The sequence below is a fragment of the Aotus nancymaae genome, unplaced genomic scaffold (assembly GCF_030222135.1).
Source record: "Aotus nancymaae isolate 86718 unplaced genomic scaffold, 86718_ANA_hifiasm-v0.15.2.pri h1tg000019l, whole genome shotgun sequence".
Lineage (NCBI taxonomy): Eukaryota > Metazoa > Chordata > Mammalia > Primates > Aotidae > Aotus > Aotus nancymaae.
In genome coordinates, this window is record NW_026988431.1 from 15463639 (window position 1) to 15488648 (window position 25010).

The following is a 25010-nucleotide window of genomic DNA, read 5'->3' on the forward strand; positions in this document are numbered from 1 at the left end:
TAAACCTAGAGAAATTTAATACAGCTGATAAGAATGCTTAAACATAAAAAAGCCAAATATATAGCAAAAGTCTTTCTACTGTAGCATGTAGCAGGATTAGAATCTCTTTGGCACAAAGCAGTGAGGAAATTTGTAGACTATTCCAACTTTCATTTAGAGAGCACTGCAGTCCAATGCAAGGAGGAGGAGAAACACAATCTAGCCTGGGAGAGAAGAAACCAGACTGGCTGAATCTTGTCTGATTACCCAGTCTAGCTGTAAGATTTCTAATCCAAAAATCACCTGAACCTCCATTTCTTTATTGAAAGAGTGAAGGAATTCATTGAATAATAATCTAACACGATTTTCTTTTATACATCATACATGTTAAATAATAGGAGATTCAAAAATTATTAAAATAAAACGCCTCCCCACAAAGGTAAAGAAAACAAATCTTGAAAATCTAGCAGTAGAGAATATGGCTGCGAATTTCTCTTGGAACACTAAAATTCTAATTATACTTTTAAAAAGCCTATTATCGACATATTTATGTAGTCCTCAAAACTCTGATAAGGTAAGTTAAGTTATCTTCATCACGAGAAGACTAAAATATACTTCTAGAGTCAAGAATAGATCCCAGGTCCCATGACTGTCGTGTGCCCTTTCCTGAAAATAACTGTGGTGATATATTTAAGATGAGTGCACACATAATTTCAATCTAAAACACCAACAGTACATTTCTTCTGAAGGATAGTTCACAGAAGCATCACTATTACGATAACAGGAGGGATAACAAGTTATAGGTACTGTGGCAAAGTCATCACTGACGTAAAACTATTGTTTCTGTGGGTCATTTCCTAAAACTGAACAGCTTTGTTTTATAGACTATACTGGTGTTTGCAGCAATATTGTTTGAAAATAGTCTGGAAAATATATGTTAGAGATGTGTCAAATAATAATTTCACTAAAACTGACCTTTTTTGAAGTCTTTTTTATTGCTCTTGATGCTCTACTCAATGTACTATCCATATCTTTTGTATTTACTTCAAAGGTTTCTGGATCAGCAGTGTAAATAAGATTCTCCTATTGAAAAATAATACTTTTTGTTATCTTAAAATAAAAACACATAACTGTTTCTAAAAATCAAACTTTTATGCATATTTATACATTTTTTCACTTTATAAACACAAGATTTTTTGTGTGTTTGATATAACTTCTATCCCGAAATGTACTAAAGGATAGTGAAAAATAAGCATTCAGTAAATGAGTAATTCATTGTAAGGGTTATGGATACAAAAGCAATTGGAAATAGACATCAAAATAAAATCTAACAACTCTGAAACAAGTTAAAAACTTAGCAGACTTAAGCTTAATGCTTAAGTATAAAGTCAGCTACAAGCCCAATACCACAAACACTGTTCTTGACATAAACTCAAATTAAGATTTTAGACTTTCTCCCACTTTACCCTTTCTTCCCTAATCAGCATTTGTAAGGATTCTAAATCAGAGGTTCTTTCTGAACCTGTGACCAAGAACCCACAGGGTGACAATGAATAGAAATTGGGTGCAAAATTTTGAGTGTACATATGCAAAGTGCATATTTCTGAAGAGTAGGTTCACAACTTGTATCACATTCCCAAAGGAATCAGAGACCTCATACAACCACTAGTCTACTCTTATTTCTATGAGGCCAGCCTCTGCTGATATGCCGGAGAGGACAGGATGAGGTGGGAGGAGTGAGACTGGTCAATAGGCACAAAGTTACAGTTAAAAAGGAGAAATAAGTTCTGATGTTCTACTGCACAATGGGTGACTATAGTTAACAATACTGTATTGTATATTTCAGAATAACCAGAATAGAGGATTTTTAATGTTCACAAAGAAATGAGTATATTAGGCAATGGATATGTTAAATACCCTGATTTAATCAACACGCAATGTATACATGTATCAGAACATCACATTATACCCCATAAATATGTACAATTATGTGTCAATTTTTTAAAAAGACCTCATATAGGCCAAGAACCACAGAACCACTTAAACAGGATAACTAATCTCCAAGTAATTAAAAATGTTACTTGCTCAAATTATGGTTGGATTTTCAGAAGAAAGCAAATTAGACAAAATGTTTTTGCATAGTCCCATAGCCAATTTGCACTTTAAATTTATAAATCTAGACTATGAACAGGCAAATTGACTTGTTACTCTGGCATTGTAAGACTACTGTCCAGCACTATCATTCTATGGTGACAAAGATTATTATACAACCGGCTCACGCCTGTAATCCCAGCACTTTGTGAGGCAGAGGCAGGCGGATCATGAGGTCAGGAGATCGAGACCATCCTGACCATGGTGAAATCCCGTCTCTACTAAAATACAAAAAATTAGCCGGGCGTGGTGGCGCGCACCTGTAGTCCCAGCTACTGGGAGGCTGAGGCAGGGGAATCGCTTGAATCTGGGAGACGGAGGTTGCAGTGAGCCGAGATCGTGCCACTGCACTCCAGCCTGGTGAAAGAGCAAGACTCTGTCTCAAAAAAAAAAAAAAAATTATACAATCTTGTGAAGTTGTTTTTTCTGAAAATTTTTTCTATTTGCAAAATGTAGAATATATCTAGTATACCTAACCCATAGAATCATAAGGCTAAAACAAAATAATGCACAGAAGTACTTTGAAATGAAATGTTAAGCCTCTTTACAAAGTGTTAAATATTATACTTTACAGTTACAATGCTTGCTTCAGCTCTCCACCGATACACAAACAGCCTTTGTTATGCTAAAGCTTCTCTAATTTTGTCATTTAAACAACCACATCCCCTCTGCCTGCTATAGAACGTCTCTTTCCACTTGATCGATTTCCTAAATAACTCTATGTTGCTATCTTGTCCAAATCAGGTAATAGTACTTGTAAATGTCAATATGTTTTCAATTTAATATTACTTTTAAAGAAAAATTTAGAAGACACGAATTACCCGTAACTCTCCTAATCAATTACCATCTACATTTTGGTATATTTCTTAAGAGATATTTTTCTACATATATAAAATTCTTCTTCATAACAAAACTGGAATATCATTCAGTTTTGTACCTTATGTTTTTCAGTTAGCTGTACACTGTATTTTTTTAACTCAAAATATTTACTCAATGAAAAGCTGACAAATCTCTTACAATTAATTTCATCATTCTACTATTTTTGAGCATTAGAGTGAAGTAATGGGGAATTACTGTGCAATGGGTACACAGTTCCAGTTTAGGAAGATGAAAAAGTTCAAAAAACAGATGGTGATGATACTGTACTACAGTATGAATATACTTAATGACACTTAAAAATGGTTAAAACTGGTAAATTTGTTATGTATATTCTACTACAATAAAAAAAGAATAAAGTATATGTTTTTGTATTTGAAAATATTAAACCACATGTTGGTAATTTTCTAAGCTAGAACACTAGAGGTAGAAAAGCAGAATATGAAAAGTTCCTGAGGGATAAACTGCTTTCCAAAAGGGGTATACTGCTACAAACTATACTCTCAAGGAAATAATCTATCTTGCCTCACCAGCCCTCAATTTTTTTTTTTTTACAATTCAGTTTGTAAAAAATAATTGATATATTGCTATCTTTATCGGTATTCCTTTAAACTATCAGTTGGGTATTTTTTTTTCATGTTTTACAGATATATATTTTTTAATTAATTAATTATTTTTAATTGTACTTTAGGTTCTGGAGTACATGTGCAGATCATGCAGCATTGTTGCATAGGTACATACATGGCAATGTGGTTTGCTGCCTCCATCCCCCCATCACCTACATCTGGCATTTCTCCCCATGTTATCCCTCCCTGACCTCTCCACTCCCCGTCCCTCCCTTGCCCCCAACAACAGACCCCAGTTTGTGATGCTCCCCTCCCTGTGTCCATGTGTTCTCACTGTTCAACACCTGCCTATGAGTGAGAACATGCGGTGTTTAATTTTCTGTTCTTGTGTCAGTTTGCTGAGGATTATGGTTTCCAGATTTATCTATATCCCTACAAAGGACACAAACTCATCATTTTTTATGGCTGCATAGTATACCATGGTGTATATGTGCCACATTTTCCTTGTCCAGTCTGTCGTCGATGGGCATTTGAGTCGGTTCCAGGTCTTTGCTAATGTTAACAGTGCCACTGTGAATATACGTGTGCATGTGTCTTTATAACAGAATGATTTATAATCCTTTGAGTATATACCCAGTAATGGGATTGCTGGGTCAAATGGAATTTCTATTTCTAGGTCCTTGAGGAAGCGCAACACTGTCTTCCACAATGGTTGAACTAGTTTATACTCCCACCAACAGTATATAGATATTTTATATCAAATTTTATTGGAAAAGAGGTCTTCATTTCCCATACTTTCTAACTGGTTACTGCCAGCATAAAGGAAAACTCTGTATGTATGTATTTATATTTGGCTGCTTTACTAAACTCTGTTACAAATTCTAAAAGTTTTCAGTTGGTTCTTGCCAATTATCTAGACAATCATTTGTAAAACAACTGAATATTTGATACTTCATGCCAATCTGTAAGAAACAAAGCACTGAGGAATGTGATTCAAGCTCTGCTGCACCTATCTGCAAGGTTTTACACTACTAAAATTTCCAATATCTCATAGTGGAGGAATCACTTTCCTATATTACTGTATATATGGATAAACTCAGTTGTATCCTTACATTTATGAACTTAATTTTGCTTTGATGTCATTCCATTTTTATTTCAATTTTATCTCAATCAACAGATCTATACTGAAAATCTACTCTTTGATAAAATTTTTTTATGTTCATAAGATACAGAGGCAAATTCAGAAAAAGAATGTTTTGATATTTAAATACATTTTCCTTAAAGAAATGAGTGATATGGTAATTACTCTGATTTGGTCATTATACGATGTATACATGCAACAAAACATAACACTGTACCCCAAAATATGTACAATTATGTCATTATAAAATAATTAAAAATCAAAATAAGTATATTCTTCTATTGTGTTTTATTTTTAAATGATAAAGTAACTTATCAATGTTCCTTTGAATTGGTAAACATGACCTTTTTTAAACTGAAAGCTGATTCAATAAAATTAGCTGGAAAGTAATTAAAAACCATTTATTAACTTGTGACTGGTTACAAAATAACACACACATACCAAAGAGTCACCTATTTACAAAACAGCTTAGAAACAGGTAAAATATCCATTTATGACTGCATTCTAAAGAGAAAACTACTTAGTAATAAATCTAATAAATACATTTTTGGCGAAGCATGGTGGCTCACGTCTGTAATCTCAGCACTTTGAGAGGCCCCTAGGAGGCCAGATCACTTGAAGCCAGGAATTCAGCCTGGCCAACATGACGAAACTCCGTCTCTACTAAGAATACAAAAATTAGACGGGCATGGTGGCGCACGTCTGCAATCCCAGCTACTCAAGAGGGTAAAGCACGAGAATTGCTTGAACCCAGAGGGGGAGGTTGCAGTGTGCCACTGCCCTCCAGCTTGGGTAACAGAGCAAGACTCTGTCTCTAGAAAAAAAAACACAAAAAACAAGAAATACATTTTTGAAGAATGTACATATGTCTATGCTTATATTTCTAGAAAGTATCAAAAGTCATACTCCTGGCAAGACAGATTAGCCAGACAGAGGTGTGAGACATATTTTACTGCAGTATACTGTTATATATGTGTTTTTTTTCTTATGTGCAAATATTATCTTTCAATTTAATAGATGGTAAAAATCACAGCATGACTATTAAACTAAATATTGGTAACTTAAATTTACTCTTAAATATTTAGATGCAAAATGTATCAATTTTTATATGTAATGAAACTAAACTCCCAAGTGTGTTTAATTTTGCTGAAATGCTCTTTATAATGAAGTCCGCTGAAATTTAAATTCTTAGCAAATGCTAATAAAGGAGTTTCTCGATTTTTTCTGTTGTTAACTACAACTAAGTATTAATAACCACTGATGAACTAAAAATGGAGCCAATGGCTTCATGTTTTCTCTCAATGAACTAACACACTGCTTCTGACTTTTTTAACTTTCTAGAAGATTCTGGGTTCAGAATGACTGAAAGGGTAAACATATAGGTAGTTCACTAGTGGCCAAGAATATAATAAAATCTATTATTTTTGCTAAGATATAAATATTGAAGTACTTCCTTTAGTGCTATCCACACCAAAAAAGGTAAATAGGGTAAACCACAGGCAAAAGTGCAAAGTAGGGGAAACTTATCTTCAGTAGTCCTAGGTTTCTGTTATTTATTCTTTTTCAATAATTCTCACTCTCTCTTTAAAAAAAAAAAGAGAAAAATCTTTCTGCTTTTTAGTCTCTTTCTCCAAATTTCCAAAATAAAATACATACTAGAACAAGGACTAAAAAATAAAATTTTAAAAAGAAGTGAAATTTATACATTACCCAGAACTCATTTTTATTTACTTTTAAGTTCTGCTGGACTTAAGAGCACTCATTTTTAATAACACACTTAATATAATTCCAAAAACATTTTATGTCTTACTCAAAGTATGTCAAGCTTTAAAGAAGCTTTGGAAGGGCAGGAGTTTTTCAATCAACTCCAAATTCACATATACCTGAAGACAGACCTGCTGAGTTCAAGATTAAAAAGTAGTAGTCAGTCTCTCCCACTGAGATATATAACATTAATTTCAGGAGAAACTGAGCCTCAGCTATAGATTTTGAAATCCTGTTCATGGGTGTTAATTCACAGAAAACTTCCTAGCATTTGACATCTTAAGCCAGTTAACCTGTCTACTTGTGAGTTATCAGACACTTCTTTCCTTTCCCTAAGCTCTCCTGTTAGCCTAGTCTTCAAATGCTAACTACAATCATGTGACCCCTCCCTTTAGACTGTTGTCTCAGTATTCTCCTCAAACTCTGTAATCATGCCTATAACTTAGAGCTTCTGGTTTGGCCAAATTAAAGTGGTACCAATAATAGACATTTATACTAACAACTATGTATGCCTAATCAATGGAAGAATAATTATAGTTTTAAATACAAATCATATTAACTTTATTATAAATATTATTGGCTCACAAGCACAAACTCTTTTAATATATGGCCAACTGCTGGTCTATTACTCCTCATGCAGTTAGAAATTCTACGTACAGGTTTAAAAACTTAGAATGAAGATTGCAACTCTTAAATAGCCAATGGTGATTTGACCAAGATGTAGGATATGTTTTGCAAATTTCAAAAGAAATATAAAGTTAGTAGCAAAAGTACTAAATTGTAGCACATGGCATTTAATTATCAAGTTACTTTTAAACCAACCAAACTTGGGGAAAAGGCATCATTGCTTAAATTTATATATTAATAAAATTATACTTCTGACATTAGAGGTTAGAAATCTATAATGGCTTCCGCAAGGCTACCAGCTTATCTTTGGCAACATATGAATGTTAGAGTACAGACCATGCAATTAAAGGTTACATGTTGGCAACAGACCACAAATACATACATAAGGATTCTGATTCATAAGATCTTCAATAGATTTACACTTTAATCTTTAGATTCTGAAATAACAAAATATGGAACATGACATCCAAGGGGAGAAAAACTATTAAGATGGTTTGACCAAGAATTAGTCATGCTCTTGGCCTCAGATTCAAACTTAATGGCATCAGATTAAGTTTTCTTTCAGCCCAATAATTTTAATTCTTACATCATTAAAGAGTGGATGTGACAAATTAAATAGAATAAAATAGTTGTGCTTATTTTACTCTTTTAGTTAAGAAAGCTCAAATTACTTAGGGTACCAAAAATATATATACAGGGTACCAAAAACAAAACTACTAATGCAAAGAAGCAGAGATTTTCATATCTTCTCACATCTTTTGTATACATATACGTATGGAGAAATATATTATCTGCAACATGGAAAAATTTTCTCAAGACACTGACTCAGGGCTTGATAAAAATTTACTATATACAGAATTTCAAATGCAAAAAAGGGCTCAACTGAAGTCACTAAGTATCTGAATTTACAAATGTATTTCTTAAGAACAAAATTTCAACAGATTTAAAGAATTTTGTGGTGTAAGGATAAGTCAGAACATAGTTAAATGTCTGCTGCCATCTTGTGGCTAATTTTACTTTATAAATTTCTTCCATCTGTTATTTATATTTCAGTTCTAGTATTATTAGCCATCATGTGGCTAGTAATTCAATAGGTTATATTGTAAGAAACATTTTCTATTAACATTACATTTCAGTATTAGGGTTGTAAATTTGGAAAGGACTCTATAAGCTATCTAGTCTGACATCCTGGTAACAGCAGGAGTCATTTCTGCAATAAGGAATTAGTACAGGTAAAGAAAACCATTTTATATGTGGATACCTAGAAAAAAAATCATATAATTAGCAGTTTTGTAAGATTTATAACAGAAGTGGTCTCCATCATTTTTCTGGCTAGCATTCTATTGTATGTGCTAGCATTGTATTTCCCTCTCTGAATCTTCTGTGCAACAATTTTTTATTTATAAGAACATATTCTTGGCTCATAGAAATTTAAAACGCGTGCGCGCACACACACACACACACACAGAGTCTGATTATTGTTCTAAACACTTTGGAAGGGGTTTTCATCAATGAAAACTTACTTTATAAACCACATTATACCTAAATGTCTTCCAAGGTTTCACACTTCACTATGATTACATGCTTCATTCCCACAGAAACACCCAACGCAATCTCAGTTACAGTACCATTGTACTGAAAAGGGTCATCTACTCTATCAGCACATTCTCTTCAATCTATGTCATTTGTGCAAAGAGTAAGGGGTCTATATCTATCTATCACATGTCTCTCTCTCTCATATATATATAGAGAAAAAGAAATCAAATTATCCTTTAGGAACCTAGATTTCATCCAAGGAAAGGATATCTGATTCAGGCATGTCATTTAATGTCAACATTTTTATTCTCTCATCTATTTTCATTTTAATCTGTATAGTACAATGATAATTATATACTTATGATGGCATTTGATTTTAAGAGGTTCATATGAGAAAAATAGATTGGCAACATGCTACTAGCTATCTATTGCTTTCAATAAGATTTTTTTTTTTTTGGTCATATGTGGTGGCTCACAGCTATAACCCTAGCACTTTGGAAGGCCAAGGTGATCAGATTGCCCGAGTTCAGGAGTTTAAGACCAGTCTGGGCAACACGGTAAAACCTCTCTCTACTAAAATAAAAAAAATTAACCAGGCATGGAGGGTGTGCCTGTAGTCCCAGCTACATGGAAGGCTAATGCAGGAAAATCACTTGAACCCAGGAGGTACAGGTTGCAGTAAGCCAAGATCACACCACTGCACTCCAGCCTGGGCAATATAGCGACTCCATCTCCCAAAAAAAAAAAAAAGAAAAAAAAAAAAACTCAAAACCAAAATACTGTCTATTTCATAGCCATGTCTAAGATACATGTTCACAGATAACTATGCTAAAAATCAACAGCAGAAGAAACACCAAGAGGAGGCTATTCCAGTATTAAGAGATATTTCTATTAGTGAAGTAAACCAAATGTTCTTTCTTGCAAACAAAGAACTTTACTCCAAAAACTGAATTGTATGTAACCATACTAACACCAAGAACGTATTTATTTATAAGTGTTTGCCATTATAATTTTGACCGTAAATTAATTTGACCATCTCTTATTAATAAAGGAGATGTAAAAAAAAAATGAAAACCACAGGGTACATTAAAAGAAGTCCGACAAGCTTCACTGAATCAGAGCCACAGGGGCTGCCAGACTATGAGGGCCTATCATATGTAAGCCAGGAACTCAAATAATGTTTCATGTATCTACACTATATATTTTCCAAAACAACTTATTAAACCAGTTTTTTTAATATACACAAAACTAAAACTCTCCATTCATAATAAACAAGTCATTAAAAATGTACAGGCTTAGTCTAAACGCATTGTCATGAAATTTAAATTTTCATTATAATACTGTTTTTTTTTTTAAGAACTTACAGCATCTGCTTTACAAATGGTGTTGGCTACATGTCGACACAGCATCTTTAGCCAGTTTTCTTTTGGAAGTTCATCTGATGTCATCTGGAAACTGAGTAGTACATTTGCCTGCTCTGTTGGTGGCCTCACAAGCAAGGCAAAAGCATTATGACAATCTAGGGTTCCAGAATAACCATAAACATTAAGTGTCACTCCTTGGAAAACGACAGTTGTATCCAAGTTTAGTTCCCTCAGAGCAATGAAATTCCAATGAAACTAACTATCTTTTGTCCACTTTCCTCCTCCCCTCTATTTTTAATAAGACAAAGAACATCACCATACTAAGCTGAAGCACTGACAAGACAATATAGTATACCATGTAAGGAATTATATTTTCCACATCATTTAATATTTTCTATGATAAAATTTAAGTAAAGAAAAAAATTAAATCATAACATTTCTTAGAATTCTAGAATTCAAGTTGTAAGAATTCAATTACTCAATTTAAATGATGTTCAAAGAAGTTAAATTTCCAAATACTAAAAGTGTTACAAAAGTTGCAGGACAAAAAGATGCTAAAATACAACCTATTTTAAACAAAGTCTGCCATAATTAAAATCCAAAATTGAAGATTTTAAAAACAAGTATATAGTCAGTCTTCCGTATCTGTGGGTTAAGCATTAGTGGATTCAATCAACTGCTGACCAAAAATAGTAGAAAAAAATTGTATCTGTATGAACATGTATAGACTTTTTATTCTTGTCATCATTCCCTAAACAATACAGTAAAACAACTGTTTGCACAGTATTTACATTGTGTAGGTACTATAAGTAACCTAGAGATGACTTAAAGTATATGGGAAGATGTGTATAGGTTATATGCAAACACTACGCAATCTTACATCCAGAACTTGAGCATCCTGGACTTTGGTAATCAAGGGTGGACCAGGAGCCAGTCCCCATGGATAGACCAAGGGACAACTATACTACGTAAACTTTAATTAATCCAGAGTTTGACAGCTAAGTGAAAACAGCAATAAGTTGCTGTTCAAGTTTTCTTTAAGAATCATTTCTTGGCCGGGTGTAGTGGCTCACGCCTGTAATCCCAACACTTCGGGAGGCCGAGGTGGGCAGATCCATGAGGTCAGGAGATGGAGACCATCCTGGCCAACATAGTGAAACCCCTCTCTACTAAAAATACAAAAATGCAAAAATTAGCTAGGTGTGGTGGTGCATGCCTGTAATCCCAGGTATTCGGGAGGCTGAGACAAGAGAATTGCATGAACACAGGAGGCAGAGGTTTCAGTGGGCCAAGATTGCGCCACTGTACTCCAGCCTGGTGACAGAAGGAGACCCCATCTCAAAAAAAAAAAAAAAGAATCATTTATTAGCTGGGCACGGTGGCTCATGCTTGTAATCCCAGCACTTTGGGAGGCCCAAGTAGGAGGATCACTTGATGTCAGGAATTCGAGATCAGCCTGGCCAACAGGGTGAAACCCCATCTCTACTAAAAATACAAAAAAATTAGCCGGGCATGACAACATACACCTGTAATCCCAGCTACTCGCGAGGCTGAAGCAGGAGAATCCGGAGGGGGCCTTCAGTGAACCAAGATTACGCCACTGCATTCCAGCCTGGGCAACAGAGTAATACTTGATTTAAAAAAAAAAAAATTGTTTCTTATAAAATAAAATAAAATAAATAATTTCTCATGAACTGAAACCTTTCACTATTAGAGGAATCGGTAATGGCAAGAGCTAATAACGTAAAAACACATGCCCAACGTCCAAAATATGGCCATGCACATATACCACAAGGTGTCAAACAGATGACACTGTTGTAGGTAGGTATAAATTTTCAGCAATTTCAGGCATTCAGAGAATCTGCTCTCTAACACTACCAAAATTTAGAGTAAAACGTTCCTTAATACACCATATGACCCCATATTAACTCTACCAGTTACTCTGGGTTTATTTATTGCACTCACATCTATTCCTGATCCATACCTTAAACATAGCCATAAAAATGCAGCTCTTGGCAACAGTGAAAGTGTTAAGACAGGGGGTGCAGGTAATAGACGGGTTATTTTGTATTCTGAAGGAACTAAAAAAATAAGTTTTGGTGTGGGAATAGGCTAGGCTAGGGTGCTATTTTAATACATAGCCATTCAAAAGCTCTTTGACCTTTAAAAGATGAGGGTATCCTATAGGTTGAGATAGTACTTTCATCTGAAAAAAACAAAAAGTCAATTCTGTTCCTAGAGATGGAGTTAAGATACAGGTACAAGAACAATTACTTTAGCAGTCTGATCAACTATATTTAAAGAAAATTTACCAACTGAAAAAAGCCATAATGGAGTAAATCAAACCTACAATGAATACAAACTATTTTTATATAACCAAGAATTTATCCGACCAGCATACCTTCTGTCTCTCTTATGTCCAGTACCTTCTTAATCTGAGAAAGAGGCATTAGGTGAATATGCTTAAGAGAAGCTGGGGGTCGGGTTTGGCCATGAGGACTCCTAAATGTGCCAATAACCTTGTGCCGTTTTCTTGCTATCTGGTTATAGAAAATAAAGTAACAGTCAATAAAATGAATAAAAATAAGGACCAAAAACTTAAAAAATAAAATAGCACTAATCACATAGATCTATATGTAACTCATTTAGTTATTATTCATTACAGAGTTGTTATAAGAAGCAGAGTTACTATGTAACAAAAATCAAACATGTAATTGTGTAGCAGAAATGCTCCTGTTTATGTAAGAAGAATTCAAAAGTCAGGAAAACAGGCCAAAGGATATTTTGCAAAAGGTCCAAGAGGTATGAAAGAACTGGAAGCACGATGAGAAGCGATAGGATCAAGGAATGACGGAATCTTAAATAAAAGGCCTGGAATTCAGAAGAGGAAGAGCTGACTAAGCAAAATAATTAAATGATTTTAAACTTTATTTTCAAAAAGGAAAAACAATAACAAGTGTTAATTGGACGACAAATGCTAGTACATCAGTGCTTAAAAAAAAAACCTTAAAGTACGGATAAAACATTTAAAAGTTAAACAAATCCTTAAATCCAAAATTAGTTTAGATTCAGTATAAAATAACCTGTCCTTAAGAAAACATAGATTTTACCCATTTTGAATGTTTCTAACTTTTATTATTAAATATGATTTGCCAGCTATAGGTTTTTATCAAGTTAAGAATGTACCATAATTTCCATTCCCAATTTACTAAGAGTTTTGTTTATTTCTCCTAAACAAATAAGCTAAAGAATAAAAGTTTATTTAGGATTACAGGTTTTTCTTTTCTTTTCTTTTTATTTATTATGAATTCTGAAGTCCAAATTTAATGTTATAAATAAAGCAGTTTTTGTTGAAGTGATTCTAAGACAGGGAAGCTAAAAGAGATAGAACAAAAAGTCAATAGATTCAAAAAGGTAAAGGAAATGAGAAGCCAGGGACTTGGGAGCTACAGGAAATGATCAATACCAGAAATTAAAGCGTATGGCAAGTCAATGAACCAATCACAGAAGACTTCAAGGAATTTGGAGGGAACATAAGATAAAAAAAAATGTAAGCCACAGCTTTGTCAGGAATAAGGGATAAAAACCAGAATGGATTAGCAAAGAAATAGAAATAATCTAACCTATTAGATGAATAAAGCAAGCTAATCTAGGGACTCCAACAGGAAAAACCTATAAAAGCTTTAATAGAAGCAAACAAAGTACAGAGAAACTATATACAGTAAAACCCCATGATGATGCGAAGCCAGATAACATATAATTGAAAATTGACTCCGCCTAGCCTCTGTTCTCAATCAGGGCAGGCTAAAGTCCTCTTTATGAGGGAAACAGGTAATTGAGAATTATCTGCCTCATGATTTTTTCAGTTTCTCACTTCAGGATATGGTCAATGGTGTACAGTAGTTTTACTTTTGGGCTCTTTGTAACATGATTAACCAAAGAAAAGTATCATTTTTCATTTAGCCTCATTAACAACAAAACTCTGCATTTAACAAAAGTGAATTTTTGGTGAGATTTTATTGTACCTGTAACTGTTCTGCACATGAACTGTTGAGATTCTCTTGTATTTTATACTATAAATAATAATGTATGTGATATATAATAAGAAGGCAACACCTTGATAGAAGTGAAGTAGGAAAGGACAAACAGAAAGCATGTAAGATACTTAAAAAAAAAAAAAAAAAAGGAGGCAGGTGTGGTGGCTCACGCCTGTAATCCCAACACTTTGGGAGGCTGAGGTGGGTAGATTGTTTGAGTCCAGGAGTCCGAAACCAGCCTGGGCAACATGACAAAACCAGTCTCTGCTAAAAATAATTAGCTGGACGTGGTGACGAGTGCCTATAGTCCCACCTACTTGGGATGTTGGGTAAGAAAATCACCTGAGCCCAGGAAGTCAAGGCTGCAATGAGCTGTGATCTTGCCACTGCACACCAACCTAGGCAATGAGAGTGAGAACCTGCCTCAAAAAAAAAAAAAGAAAGAAAAGAAAAGGAAAGTCTTTAATCATTTTGATGAAGGTAACAAAGTTTCCAGTAAGAGAAAAGTCAAATGAGTCTTCTTATTAATGTCTGTTTTATCAAAATGAACATTTTTCTCTTCTGAGATGAAGGAAAACTGCACTTCTTTTTATCCCTCACTACTGTTGTTTAAAAATACATATTAGAAAGATGAACAAGTTAAAAAACATACATACAATTCAATTTGCTTGTAGGGGTAATATAAAAAGAAAATCTAATATGGATACATAAAAATTTTAGAATTAGATTCATTATACCCCATCTGACTCCTTATTTACTCTAAAACCTGCTGATTTAAGAAGAACTGAGGAATCATAAAGAATTCATGATAGTAAATTATCAAGTGATCTCCCTCTTCAACAAAATACAACCTCATCATTACTGAAAAATATCTACTTAAATTTCAAAAATCTCAGAATTATTTTATGAATCTTGAATAAATATACACAGAAACAAGAAGTTCTCAGAATTCGTGACCTAAGCATTTATTTACATGGAAATAAATTTTCATTTTAACTTAGATTTGAAGTCATGAAAATTTATCATGCTTCTTAATATTACACCTTCTTCTAAAAGCATTCTATTAACAGTATTAAATCAATTTTCCTCAATTTTTTAAAGAAATTATTATTTGAGTTTACTTTAAAATTCAACATTATACTTCAATTAAAGATTGGTTTTAAATATTCAGGGAAGTTACAAAATTCAGAAGTGTTATTATACTATGTGAAGTACATCTTTACCTCTAGGCAATCATTGAAGAGGAATAGAGTTACTTGTTCTCCTCTGTCACAGGGGTGCTCACCTAGAGAAATTGTTTCAACCCGTTGTACTAAGCTTCGATGAGAAGATAAAAGATTCGCCTGTATAGGTTGAAAATATTAACAAAAGAAATAACTTGGTATCAAGTAACTTTTAAGAAGTTGTAATTTAAAAGAAAGTAGTGCCAAGATATTATTTATATTAAAACCACAGAAACCTCATTAACAAAGAGAAGATATATTCATAATTGTTAAAGAAGAATACTTACTGGGCATCCATCTACTTCATAAACAACATCAAAAATTTGCTTTTGAGCTTCTGTTTTTCTCTTATCCTCATTAATATGCCTGAAAAATAGTTATTTTTAGAACTTAGAATATTAAAACTGCAACAAACACAACTCATGTCACAAGTTGTGTTTGATATGAATGTCTTAATTTTGATAAGTGAATAAGTTAAAATATTCCTTAAAAGTATCCCATTACATCAAAAAAAGTTTCCATGCCTATGGAGCCCAGGATGAGGTTTTAAAAAAAAACAAAACTTCCAGCCAGGCACAGTGGCTCACATCTGTAATCCCAACACTTTGGGAGGCCGAGGTGGGTGGATCACCTGAGGTCAGGAGTTCAAGATCTGCCTGACCAACAAGGTGAAACTGTCTCTGCTAAAAATATAAAAATTAGCTGGGCATGGTGGCAGGCACCTGTAATCCCAGCTACTCGGAGACTGAGGCAGGAGAATCATTTGAACCCAGGAGGTGGGGGCTGCAGTGAACCAAGATCACGCCATTCCACTCCAGCCTAGGCAACAAGAATGAAACTCCATCTCAAAAACAAAAACAAAACAAAAACACAAACTTACATTGACTCCTTCAGAAATATGTTTTACTATTATTCCTTTCTATATTATTTACTATACTCCCTATACACTTAGTAAAATACATTAAGCCTGTACAAAATTAAGCCTAATAAAATTTTGAAGTTCTCAATATAAGTTCAAATAAGGGTTTATGTGGGTCTTCCCAAGTCATAGGCTAATCATTTCACTGAAACAAAAACTAAGGCTACTGCTTCAGACAAGATAGAATAACAGGGAATGAACTTACTCTTCTGCTTGAAACAACTAAAAAAATCAGTCAAAAATATAAAGAAACAAGAGTTCTCAAGACACTTAATATCCATTTCTGTAAAACAGAATCAATACAAGCCCTACAATTGGCTTATAGCTTACAGAAAGTTTCTTCCCTGTAAAGAAAACAGATAGTGCCTAGCTATATCTCTAAGAGAAAGAAGCAAATGTGGGAGTCTAGTGTAATAAGATGGCTACTTGGCAAGGCAGAAAACAGCTGCACAGAGAGAACTCCTTGTGTTCTAGGAAGGCTTTTTTGTAACAACCATGCAGTGATCAAGTTCTCAACATGATCTGAGGTTAGGGAAGACACATTAAAAAATTAGAGGTAACAGTGCTCAGTGCTCATATGGCATGGAACAGTGACATGTACTAAGAAAGGTCTTTCCTCAATAGTGGGGAAAACTAACCCTAGATTAAATACTGTTCTGATTCTACCTAACAAAGTTTAAGAGCAATACACAAAAGTAACAAACTGTTTGCAAGCTACTTAACTGCATGCCAGAAAAAACTCAAAAACATTTTTAAGAATACAAAAATATCTAGCTCTCAAAAAAGTAAAACCGACAATGTCTAGAATCCAATAAAATACCAGGTATGCAAAGAAATAGGAAAATAAGACTAATGAGAAAAAAAAAACCCTGAAACAGAGATGACAGAATTAGTAAACAATTTAAAGTTATTATATCCATGTCATAAATTCACAAAACTACAAGAACGATTGAACATTTTAAGCAAAAACATGAAAGGTACTTTTTAAAAGATCTTATTTATTGACCAAATAAAAGTATCATTTTTCATTAGCCTCATAACAACAAAACTCTGCATTTAACACACATGAATTTTTATCGTATCTGTAACTGTTCTGCACATGAACTGTTATTTAAGATTCTCTTGTATTTCGTACTATAAATAATGTATGTGATATATAAGAAGGCAACGCTTTGGCAGAAGTACAAAAGGACAAAAGGAAAGCATATAAGTCTTTAAAGAAAAGGAGGTGGTGGTCATCATTTCTGATGACCCAAATCAGCCATCTAGAGATGGAAGCTACAGTGTTTTATATGAAAAATACACTGGATAAGAATAACAGCAGACTAAACACTACAAAAGAAAAGCTTAGTAAAATTGAAGAGAGCAGTAATGTCAAAGTCAAAAATAACATATAAAGATAAATTTCTAAATTTTACTTTTTATTGGGGAAGCAAAAATTATAATTCAGGGCATACATAATGACCAGGTAGTCTTCAAATAATAAAGTGTATTCTAATAATAAAGAGAATGTTGGGAGTTTTATTAGAAAGAGAAATGTTATGTATTGTTTTTAACGAAAGCTCACTGATACTAGTATAAAGTTTTGGGGAGCTGGCAAGCTGAGTGAGTGACAGTGGTGAGTAAAACTAGTCATAGAGTCATGGCAGGTTGTTTCAGCAACTACTAGGTAAAACCAGTCTTAGGATTACAGCAGACCATTTTAAGCAGCCAGGCTTGTGGAAAATTAATTATTAGAACAGCTGCCATGTGCCCTGAGTGCTTTTCCCCCTGGTCCCTCAACTCTGACTTGGTTGGGTATGACAAGAATGATCCAATTTTATATAATCAACACTAACATTTCCCCTTTTTATCAAGATCTTTCTCTGAAAGCACAGCTAATCAATTATCTTGAAGTTAGGCTTAATTGTCCCTCAGGGCCTGGACAAAACTGTCCTGGTTGTCTCTATCCCATACTGTGGGTAAGATACAGGGGATCTATGTCAGGGAGCTGGGCTACATTTGAGTAACAAAGAGGATAGAAGGGAAAATTTTCTCAGGGAAGCTTTGCCTGAAGTTCCATCTTATTAGTTCCATAGTAAATTAGGAATCATCTCAAAGTGTTGAGCTAACATTAACCTGTTGGGAGAGTTGGCTTTACAAAAATTAGACAAGCAATAAAAACAAGGCTTAAAAATCATAATAAGAAAATAATAAATTTAGTTTGTACAATCATTTCGAAACAAGAACATAAGCCTGATGGCATCTATCTAAACAAATCAAAAGACCATGGGGGATACTGGGTGAGACTAGTTGTAGCCATTGAGCACTATTTTAGAACTGGGTTGAATTAAAGCAGAAAATGCCAACTCTACAGAAGGGACCACCAGTACATTTTGAATAAAAAGTTGTGTTACAGATATTGCTAAAGTTACTCACTAGGTAGAATAAAATATTTTCTCACGCCTGTAATCCCAGCGCTTTGGGAGGACAAGGCAGGCGGATCACGAGGTCAAAAGATCAAGACCATCCTGGCCAACATGGTGAAACCCCGTCTCTACTAAAAAAATACAAAAATTAGCTGGGCGTGGTGGCACGTGCCTGTAGTCCCAGCTACTCGGGAGGCTGAGGCAGGAGCACTGCTTGAACCTGGGAGGCAGAGGTTGCAGTGAGCCGAGATTGTGCCACTGCACTCTAGCCTGGCGCCTGGCGACAGAGCAAGATTCTGTCTCAAAAAAAAAAAAAAAAGACTTTCTTACGTAAGGTTTTGTCAAGTTACTTAAAGCAGTCACTGATTGTGAAATTTAATTACAGCATTATATTGTCAAGCCAGAAAGAGAGACATCAAGAGGGGTAGGAGTGTCATCATATGGAATCTTGCCCCATTGTCTTGGGAAAGGCTATCTACAGCATTAAAAAAAATGTCAACTTCTTGTCCTGGTGTGCAGTCTGAATGTCTCTGATTAAAACATTCTGGTGAACTCTTTATGTGGCTCATACATCAGGCATGAGATTTGCTTCTTAAAATTTATCTAGTTTCAGTTGATAGGGCTTTAGAAACAGTACAGTTCCCATTTTTAGTAATTTTATGGAAGACAGCTGGATTGGAGAAATCTGGAAGAATTTAGGATCTAGTCTACAGGTAGATAACAAGAACGCAAAAACAACCAACAGAGCTACAATCTAACAACAGGTGTATTATAGCTTTTTATTGGAAATGTTAACTTTTTTTCTATACTGATCACATATAAATCTCAGATTTTAAAACCTCTTTAGGCTAGGAAACCAGACCAAGGCAGACTTTATTTTTACTGACAGTCTTAAGGTTCCTGGGTCTGCCAGGAAGTTACAATTTTTAATTTACTCACTGTAAGGCTAGGAATCTTTGAAGTCAGGTATTTTATGCATATTTTCAAATATGACATTTCAGTCAAAGCCTTGGTAATATAACCAATGTTTTCAATTGTATTCTGCTATAAAGAGAGCAGATTTCTATTAGACTTATGTAAATAACTATATTGCCAAAAGAATGCACAAAAGTTTTCAAATTGCAGAGGCATTAAATAGAAAAAATAGTAATGTTTTAGCCTTGCACAGTGGCAGTATCGTAGCCAATGAGGTTTATCCAAGGCGTGATTATTGCTAATTAAAAACTTTTCCCAATACCCCACGGTGACAACTTGCAATATAGTCGGCATTGGCAATTTTTGACAGTCTCTATGGAGACTGAATTTAAAAATAAAGTAAAATAAATGTTTTCTCTGTGTTTACAAAAACATACTTTATCAAACTGTTGTTAATTATATACAGCTTGAGATATATAGCTTGAGAGAAAAAATTTTCTTAAGTCTGGAAAACAAAACATTTGCATAAAGAACCAATAATATTTTAAATAAAAGTCTTTTATTAAAACATCATCATCAGTTATTCAATCCCATGTAATTCATTTTTGTTCTGCTTGATCTTGATTAGTAGTTTCATGCATCCAACAGTTTCTTAAATTAGAGTTTTGGAAATCTTTATCAAGTCCATTGATCTTAAAGTTATCAGAAACTTGACTTAAGGGCACTTGTTAGAGTCATTTTCATGATTATCAATGTTTTTAGAGAAGAATTCAAAACTGTAACTAGATGACAAAAACTTAGAATAGCCATAGTTTAAAATCTGATGAAAGTTTACAACTGACAACAAAATCTGTTATCTCTATGAAACACAGCATTAAGATAAAAACCAAAATTATAACAGATTTCTATAATTTATACAATTTGTGAAACATATCAACAAATACCCACAAATGCAACTAAAAGATCTAGTATCACTTATCATTTGTCAATGTCTTTTACACAATTTACCAAATAAGCCTAATCACTTAATATCTCTCAAGATGAGAGAAATCTTTTGAGGCTTTCCAGGGGTTCGCCTAAAAAATCTCAGTTAATTTAGGTTAAAAATACTAAAACTAGAATTTGATTTTGGGGAAGTTTGTCAAAGATGTTGAAAGTCTCAAGACATTTGATCAAAACCAGATCACACGTTACTTGTGAAATAATGGTCATTTATGTAACCAGAGTTTAAAGCCTTTCAAAAAGCTTTTTTTTTTTTGACATGGAGTTTCGCTCTTGTTACCCAGGCTGGAGTGCAATGGCGCGATCTCGGCTCACCTCAACCTCTGCCTCCCGGGTTCAGGCAATTCTCCTGCCTCAGCCTCCTGAGTAGCTGGGATTACAGGCACGCGCCACCATGCCCAGCTAATTTTTGTATTTTTAGTAGAGACGGGGTTTCACCATGTCGACCAGGATGGTCTCGATCTCTTGACCTCGTGATCCACCCGCCTCGGCCTCCCAAAGTGCTGGGATTACAGGCGTGAGTCACCGCGCCCAGCCTCAAAAAGCTTTAAGAGGGATACAGAGCTACATGGATAAAAACAAACAAAAACTCTTAATCTTTTAAAATTTCAGATGTTTCTTTTGTATATTATGTAGATGGGTTTTTTTTTTAAGTAATCAAAAACCTAATGGGGCGACACAGGAAATTTTCTTGATAAAACATAAAAGCTGTTTCTTAGGCCGTTATCAAAAAGGCATAGAAAAACTTTCTGCAGTATGATTGTTCCTTCTTGGGGGAAGCTCATTTAGATAATCTGGAAGTTGAGCCAGATGAAAAGAGCACTTGAATTTAATCAGACAAAGAAATAATGTTATACAAGAACTGTAACAATTCAGACACATTATGAAAAGCCACAGGTAAAGAATTAAGGCCTTCAAGATAAACATTTTAGTGTCAGAATATAACAGCAAAGTTAGAACCATAGAATACGGTTATGGAGGCTGACAGAAAAAAGCTGAAAAGAGTTATCAACCCAGGCCTTCTCAAAAGGTGAAAAAAGCAAAAAGTAACAATATGCATGACCCAAAAATCACATGCTGAGACACAGTGAAAAGTGAACCTCCGGCCAGGCATGGTGGCTCACATTTGCAATCCCGGCACTTTGGGAGACCTAGGTGGGCAGAACTCTGGAGTTTGAGACCAGCTTGGGCAAAATGGCAAAACTACATCTCTTTAAAAAAAAAAAAAAAAAAATTAGCCAGGCATGGTGGTGCACGCCTGTAGTCCAACATACCCAGGAGGCTGAGGCAGTAGGACCACTTAAGTCTGGGAAGTGGAGGTTGCAGTGAGCCAAGACTGTACCACTGCACTCCAGCCTGTAACAGAGTGAGACCCTGTCACCAAAACAAAACAAAACAAAACAAAAAACAAAAAAAACTCTGATACATGAATCTGAGAAATTTCAAAAGGAAAACACTACCTTAAGAAATAAGGCTGGGCGTGGGGGCTCATACCTCTAATTCCAGCACTGAGAGTACCACTTGAGGCCAGGAGTTCGAGTCCAGCCTGGCCAACATGGCGAAACGCCATTATCTACTAAAAATATGAAAATTAGCAGAGTGTGGTGGCGGACACCTGTAATACCAGCTACTTGGGAGGCTGGGGCAGGAGAATCTCTAGAACCTGGGAGTTAGAGGTTGTAGTGAGCTGAGATCACATCAATGCACTCCAGCCTAGGCGACTGGATGAGGCCATCTCCAATAAATAAATAAATTAATTAACTAATTAAAATAATAATTTTAAATACAGAAGACGACATTTTTAACCTGAAATGGGGAAATTAAATAGGTATCAGGAAGAAATGTAGGACAAAAGTGAAACTGCCTGCAGTTTAGAAGACGGCTGTCTTCTAAAAATCTGTTTCTTTAAAACAGATTCTGGAATTAAAAATTAAAACCTCTTGCAATTTTATTAAAAGCTGATCAATACTTCAAGAAAACCTTGCTGTTTTTAAACACAGAGATTCAGACTTTGGTCCTCTATCTATCAGTGGCAACTGACACCAATGTTTAATTTTTAGAAAAAACTTATAAAGAAATCCTTTCCAACCCCATCAACCTGACCACACATAACCCTTCCTTTATAAAGCCCAGCCTTCATAAACCCTCTTTGACTTGTTAAGATCTTTCATTATTTTCTCAAACACCTAGTCTCAGTCCTATAATTTTTCTTTTTTGATACTGGAACAATCATTTTGCCCTAGGATAAAAATTTATCACATAGACATTTATTTTAAAATTATTATTTAATTAAAAATACATCTTTGTATCTATAACTATCTTTGCACCTCTCTCTTGCTCTCCCAGTTATTTTTTCTCCAATTTTAATTTTCTTCTTAAATTTATATTTTGAAACAAACTTTAACCTGTGAATTTGTCATTATTTTTTAATTTAAAAACATTGTCCTTTTTATAATTTTATGTATATTAATAAATCTAAGTATATTTAGTCTTTCTATAAAATTTAAGAAGCCAAGAACAAACCTATTTATTCAGCAATTTGTTTTATTCTCTTATTTGGATATGACTCAGGCATTTAATGAGTTCTCTGTTACTTAATTTAATGTAACATAATTTAAAGATTTCGAATTATTTGGAAAGTTTAGTTATGTTTTTGCTTTAGTTACATAAATTTTTTAGCAATTATGCCTAGATTCATTATGAAAATTGAGGTATTAGAGCTAGCCATTAAGTTTTTTTAAATCAAAATTAAAACCTGTTAATATCAGATGTTTACCTAAATAAGAACCTAAAGTGAAATATATGGGTATGTTGTAAATAACTCAGAAGACACAGCTGTTTTTATTAAATCAGTAATATTAATCTAACGTATCAAAGAATTACATGAAGATCATTTTATTTTCTGCTGGACTTAAAGCTCCATGAGTTTAAAACATTAGCAGCAACAAACATAAAACTGACCACTCATTTCAAGCAAAAATGTATTTTGACAATTTTGACCTTTTCTTTTTGGAAACAGAGTCTTGCTCTGCGGCCCAGGCTGGAGTGCAGTCGTGCAATCTTGGCTCACTGCGCCTCCATCTCCTGGGTACAAGTGATCCTCCTGACTTGATCTCTGAGTAGCTGAGACTAGAGGCACACACCACACCACACCACCAGGCCTGGCTAATTTTTGTATTTTTAGTAGAGACAGTTTCACCTTGTTGCCAGGGTGGTCTCAAAATCTTGGAACTCAAACTTGCCCAGGCTGGCCTCAAGTGATCCACCCATCTCAGCCTCCCAAAGTGCTAGGATTACAGATGTGAGCCACAATACCCAGCCAGTTTTGAAGACTTAAATTTTATTTTATCAACAATTTTAAAACTAATTAATTTATCAAAGATTTAGTCAGTCACATAAACTGAAAAAAGATTGATGTTAACATATTTTACATGAGTGTTCACTTACTTATAATGGAATAGAATCTCTTAACAAACTTCTGGCCAACTATACCAGATATTATTATATAGACACAACATATAACATAATACATGTACCTATGTATACACACATCTAAATATATATACATATGCACAATAAAGATCTCATAGCTTTTATTTCAGAACTGTAGTCACAAGATAGTAAAACATATAAACTCACTGGCTTATAAGACAGGTGAATCCAAATTATATTCCTAACAAAATGGAATAGAGCTAAACGTTAAAATTTTTCTAAAAATAGGTAATCTTATGAAGGCTGTGAATCAAATTTGGGGTACAGAAGTTACAATCAGTTATCAATATACTGGATTGGACAAAGAATAGATAAATGTGAAAATGTGACTGAATCAGATGAAGAAGCCAAAGGTCTATACGGTATTTTTCTTGTTCTAGATTCTTTGTCCTTGATAAGAAGAATGTCGCCATTCCTTTTAGTATAGGAAGGGTGAAAGACCGAAATGAAAAACAAGACAAGACGTCCACATTCACCATTTCTCTGTTTAACGTTGTACTGCAGCTTTCACCCAAACAATTAGATATAAAAATAAAAGCTATCCAGCTTAAAAAAAAAAGTAAAACTATATTTGCCAATGACATAATCTTATTTATGGAAAATCCTAAAGAATTCACTAAAACATTATTAGAATAAAGAAGTTCATCAAGGTTGTAAGATACAAGATCACCATATAAAATTCTATTGTATTTCTATATGCTAGCAATAAACAATCCAAAAAATGAAAGAAAGCAATTCCATTTACAATAGTATCAAAAAGAATAAAATACTTAAGAATAAGTCTAACAAGAAACCCACAAAGCTTATCCTCTGAAAACCACAAAATATAGTTGAAAGAAATTAAAAGTAAATAGTCATAAATCAGAAGATTTAATATTGCTAAGATAGGCTGAGCGAGGTGGCTCATGCCTATAATCCAAATACTCTGGGAGGCCAAGGTGGGTGGATCATCTGAGGTCAGGAGTTCGAGACCAGCCTACAACATGCTGAAACCCCATCTATACTTAAAA

At 34.2% G+C, this 25010-nt stretch overlaps 1 protein-coding gene and 1 non-coding gene across 9 annotated transcripts in view; one reads left to right on the plus strand and one right to left on the minus strand.

Annotated features, from left to right (window-relative positions):
• ECT2 (epithelial cell transforming 2) overlaps nucleotides 1-25010 on the minus strand; it is a 124299-nt gene that overhangs the window by 5217 nt on the left and 94072 nt on the right. For all 8 annotated transcript variants that reach the window (XM_012466694.3, XM_064378639.1, XM_012466693.2 and 5 more), the window contains 5 exons: nucleotides 15552-15630; nucleotides 15265-15384; nucleotides 12406-12544; nucleotides 10005-10159; nucleotides 955-1062 (listed from right to left, as the gene is read on the minus strand). In XM_012466694.3, coding sequence (XP_012322117.1) covers nucleotides 955-1062; nucleotides 10005-10159; nucleotides 12406-12544; nucleotides 15265-15384; nucleotides 15552-15630 — 601 coding nt within the window. The remainder of the gene's footprint in view (nucleotides 1-954; nucleotides 1063-10004; nucleotides 10160-12405; nucleotides 12545-15264; nucleotides 15385-15551; nucleotides 15631-25010) is intronic.
• LOC135276004 (U4 spliceosomal RNA) lies at nucleotides 19748-19888 on the plus strand. Its single transcript, XR_010343574.1, has one exon. It is a non-coding gene; the product is annotated as a U4 spliceosomal RNA (small nuclear RNA).